At 37.8% G+C, this 5038-nt stretch overlaps 1 protein-coding gene across 1 annotated transcript; it reads left to right on the top strand.

Moving 5' to 3' along the window:
- Positions 1 to 955: 955 nt before the first annotated feature.
- On the top strand, positions 956 to 4343 carry LOC102695584 (transmembrane protein 215). Its single transcript, XM_015345404.2, has one exon. The coding sequence runs from the start codon at positions 1510 to 1512 to the stop codon at positions 2173 to 2175; it is 666 nt and encodes a 221-aa protein (XP_015200890.2). The 5' UTR covers positions 956 to 1509; the 3' UTR covers positions 2176 to 4343.
- Positions 4344 to 5038: the final 695 nt, after the last annotated feature.

The raw sequence follows: 5038 nt of genomic DNA, 5'->3' as shown, positions 1-5038 counted from the left end.
GGTTTATTCAGGAAATGCAAATGAACACAAACGTACGTTTTTTGTTTTAGTGGAAAATATTCTGGCAAATAGTTCTTTCCTTTTTTTTAAGTGAAAAATATTCTGTAAAAACGTTTTTTTGACAAACTGCAGTTCAAAGACGGTGTTATTTTTGCAAATAAAAAGACTACTAGCGCTCACTTGATGTCGTCAACTAAACGTTATTTCAAGGACTTGTCAGAATCAAGAAAGTAAAGCAAATAAAAATCTTTATTTTTAATTGTAGGTCTCATATGTTGTGTCATCCTTTTCATATGAATTCTTCGCTGAACATTAAGTGTGTTAAGGTGATTTTGGTTGTTTGATTTATTTCTGTTTCTCCTGTCTTACTTAGTTTTTTACAGATTGGAAATTCAAATTATTTTACACTAGGCTTAAGGATTACACATATGACTAAACTTTTATGGAAGAGTATTCATGTCTACTGTTAGAATATATGTATTTTTTATTAATTGGTTAAGATAATTTATTTTAAAGAAGAAAAAGGAAAGTAGAAGTACCCACAGAATTGGTGTGATTGTGATTGTAAATGCTGTTTCATTTGTAATTTATCTAATAATATCATTAATCTGTCATTGTAGGTTAACATCAGATAATGCATCCTGTATTTTCTAGCATTATAAAATTAATACAGTTTATTCCCAATGAAAATGTCCTGTTCAGTTTATAACCCTGGTGGCTACATTTTTGTTGCTGACTGTATAATGTATGAAATTAAACAAACTTAAACAGAAGTGTACAAGCAGCAAACATTGAATTGTACATCTGATTTAGACAATTAGAAGTGGATTTTTTTGGCTGATTAACACTTAAAGCCACTGTTGATTGTTTTAAAATTGCTGTAATTGGGTACTCTCTGCCATTTGAATCCATCGTGATAGGCCGTATGTACTTAGGGACGCTCCTGGATTGCTTCCAGCTGCCTTCTGACTCATCTCGTATTTCTACACTTTTATTTACCAGGCTGTGGCAGGGTCACTATAAAGGCAGCGTCTTCACAAAGCCCACACAGTTCTCCTCCACTTTCCACTTTTCCCAAAAGTGCTGCTTGACCCTTCTTCAAGTCGCTGTTGGAAAACGATTCAACGGAGCGAACCTGCCTGGGCGTCATGATTTTAGCTCGGCAAAGAATTACAGCGAAGTCCGAAAAACTGATGACTTAGCCACTGACATACAGTAGGGTTTTACGAAAAAAAAAAAAAAAACGAATAAAGGAGAAAATTAAAATGAAGACAAAGGAATACAACTGATCTGTGGGTTTTTTACTAATTGGCCAAAGAACACATTTTTTCATTGGAAGAAGGCAACACTGCCGAACAACATGGAAAACGATAAAACAGGTAATATTAAACTGTTCTATCATCATCCTTTCAACTGTGTAAAGGGCTAATTTAAAAAGAAACCTCGTCACAGCACTGGCCAGACTGAAACTTGCCGTGCAGAGGGAGCGCTCGTCTGGATGGTGCTATCATGAGACCGGATGATATCAATCCCCGCACCGGACTGGTGGTGGCCCTGTGCAGCGTCTTTTTAGTGTTTGGGTTCATGTTCACCGTGTCGGGAGTCAAAGGCGAGACTTTGGGGGACGTCCCTTTAATTGCTATCGGGCCCGCCATCTGCCTGCCGGGGGTGGCCGCCATAATCCTGGCCAAAAAAACCAACGGCTGTACCAGGTGCCCAGGTCGCTGCCAAAGAAAAAGGCAAAAAGAAACCTCCCAGCTCCTGCGGAGCCCCTGGCACCTGGGCTCGGGCAAAGGGAGCTGTGGGGAGTTGGGGAGGCTGCACAAGGACAGAGCCCCGAGGTCGGGGGAAGACTCGGTGTCCTCCACCACTACTGTCGGGGAGGCCAGGAGCCTGATCCGCCAGGTGGACCAAGATGAGGTGATGAGGTACCTCCAGGCTTGCTACCCCTCCACTGTGTTCATGGGAGTCCGGGATGTCAGCTCCTACTGCGTCTTCGACCACAAGCGCGCCCTCAGGGAAAGTGCCGCCTACAGCATGGCCCATAGCAGCGTGATGTACCTCCCCAGAGACAGCATTGTGGTCTACTCCCGCAGGGACAGCAGCCCTTACGGTGCCTACTGCTGCTACATCAATCCCGGGGATTTCCGATGGGGCCAAGAGACTGTAGTCTGATCATAGGGATTGGCAAATAAGCCCTAACACTTACCTGTGCTTTTTTTAGCATGTGGGAGACAAAGGAATGGGGATCTATTCTTTTATGCACACGCTGTGTCTGTCTCTGTTCCAGTCAGTAGGGGACTAAGGGACACAATAAGGAGAAGCTGGCAGGTATTGTCCCCAGGGTCTGTGTGAGTGTTACTCTTCTAGAAGGATCCGTTCTTCGGAAATCAGTAACAAAAAAGAAAGTCTGGCATATTGCGCTTGGATATGGTTAATATGTTCTGAGGCAGTCAAGAAAAAAATGTACTGTACTTCCCAGTCTTTAATGGGTTTACCAAAGTGAAGCTGAGAGAGGATAATTCGGTCCTGTTGCTCAGCTTTTGTTTAGCCCTGGAAAGAGTGAAGCAGCCTTAGAAAGAGTGCTATCATTGTTTTGTTTTGTTTTTCCAGAACCATGAATCCAAGTAAAGAGACAAGCCATTTAGGTTTGGGTACAATTAAGATGTATATGAATATGTTATTTTCCTAAGAGGAAATGAAAAAGTAAATGTAAGAACGTTTTTGTCCAAAATCAGAAGCTTTTCTTAAGTTATTTCACTGTTGAAAATGCTGTGCTCTGTTTCTCAGGGAAAAACAAACTAGTAAAAATGTCATAGTTTCCAGCATTTTGTTGACTAACTTCAAAATCAGGGTGAGTGTGAAGATGATTTTCCTTTTAATACTTAAGTTTAATTAAAATGGGAAAGATACTGAGAACAAAATTGTAAGGTTAGTTATATATTTAAAAATCACTTCATTAGAATTGACAAATTCATTTCAGGAGCTTTTTAACAAAATAATTGCATGCGAGATTTTCAACAATGCAAAAATACAATCAGAGCTTTAAGTAACATCCAAAGTCTTAACTTTAATGATTTTTAGAGGTTTTATTATTTTTGTATAAAAAATGTATTTATATTTCCAAACCTGAGCAAATTCTAAAAATAAAACATAGTCCTATGAAAGTGACAAGAAACAAATACAAAGACTTTTCATTAAAGCACCCTTAATAAATTACATTTGCTTTCTTTCCCATTTCTAAATATGCTTTATAAATAGCCTTGCTGGCATACTTTTTGTTGATAACTTATCCAGCCTTGCATGTGGCGTTTAAAGAGATTCCATCTTCTTCTTGTTTGTAACATTACAGGGGTTGCATTTCCATTTAAATGTAATGGTGTTAAGTGTGTTTAGAAAGTATAGAACTCTGGAACATGGATTGACTATATAATAGCTAAGTTACAGTTAGGATAAATGCACCAACAGGTTCAAGATTTTTAAATTGATTTTTTGTTCATTTAGACATTAGAGCATACAGTAGTATACAACAAATATTACTAGCATCACAATGTCATTGTGTTGCAATATTCATTTGGTTTCTATTTGAGGATGTGGGTTGAGATTTTTCAAGTACTCATTTTAAAAATAAAAACTATTCAAACATACTGTACACCTGTCACATTCTTCTGTTTTTTTTAACAAGAAAATAGTTTTTGCCTAAAGATAGATTACTGGGCCACTTTATTGACATTCTTTAGACTGGTGGTGGTTTTGGAACCATAATGGACTATCACTATCTACAGTTAAAACTAAAAAAGTTTTATCATTTCAACTATATTTTAGATAAATGTCCAAAGCAAATCCCTCAAAATATGAGAAAAAACTTAGAATATACTCAAGAAAGATACATGAATCTCAGATGTACAAGTGGCTCTTTATAGAAGTAGTGGACCAGATGGAGATATTTTTAAAAAACCTTGGACAGTAGTCTCATATGCAACTAACATCTTACACAAGAAAGTTTATCAAAGAGTTGACAGACCAGTCAGACTAACCCAGTTTAGTTTACTTTGGTCTTTGTCTTGTAATTTTACTTGACAGATTTTCTTGATTTCTTTTCTTCTGAGCCATGTGTTCCATTCTCTGTGTTACAAATCTGTTTTTTCCTTTGTACCGTGCTTTGTGAATACGTACTGTAAGTATTGTGGTTTTAGGTGCAGCTAAAAGGTTGGAGGCAGCCCACCATTATAAGATAAAGATACAATGGGGTGTTGTTCAAGAATTTGTGTAGACTGTCCCTTTTATCTGATTATCGCACTTGAAGCAGCCACAGAGCCAGGAGAGAAAACAAGTGGTACATATTTAAACATATTTAATATTGATTCTTAGTGAGGTCATTAAGCCAGTCCTCTTGGGATAGGATGAACTGGGCCTTAAATCAGGATAAATACGACACAGAATAAACAGGAACAATACAAAGAGTGAAGGAGTGAAAAGAAGGAAGATTAGAGGAGACGTATCCAGGTCATGAGAGACACACTTCCTTTTGCAGACTATTCTAAGAGATCAGAATATGTCCAAGTAATCTCAGCACTGGGACAGGCTTTTATAAAGGAACGTGCTGTCTAATATTTTTGTTTTTCTGATTTCTTATCTGTGGAATCCAAAGGCTAAACGACTCCTCTCTTTGGATAGTGTAGCATTATTTTGGAACGGGGAAATAGTTTTGCATCCTTTTGAGAGAGCAGTTTAGTTCTAGAGAAGGTTATCATCTCAGCCTTTCGACTTTCCAGACTAACTTATACTACAAGAGGAAGACACTAAGTTATTTAAAATCCTTTATTATTATTTTATAGTCGCATACAGCACTTTTGTTTTAAGTAGAACAACCAACCTTTCAGCAGTCAATGAAGCATGACAATGTGTTAATCACAAAGGTCAAATTTAAATGTGGGACTTAAGTCATAGTTTGTTAAGGACTGGGTGAAAAATAAAGGGGAATTTCAGTACACAACCTACAGTACCAGGAGTACCAAACCTATATTCAAACATGTCT

The sequence above is a fragment of the Lepisosteus oculatus genome, chromosome 1, assembly GCF_040954835.1.
Source record: "Lepisosteus oculatus isolate fLepOcu1 chromosome 1, fLepOcu1.hap2, whole genome shotgun sequence".
Lineage (NCBI taxonomy): Eukaryota > Metazoa > Chordata > Actinopteri > Semionotiformes > Lepisosteidae > Lepisosteus > Lepisosteus oculatus.
This window is presented reverse-complemented; position numbering and strand designations above follow the sequence as displayed.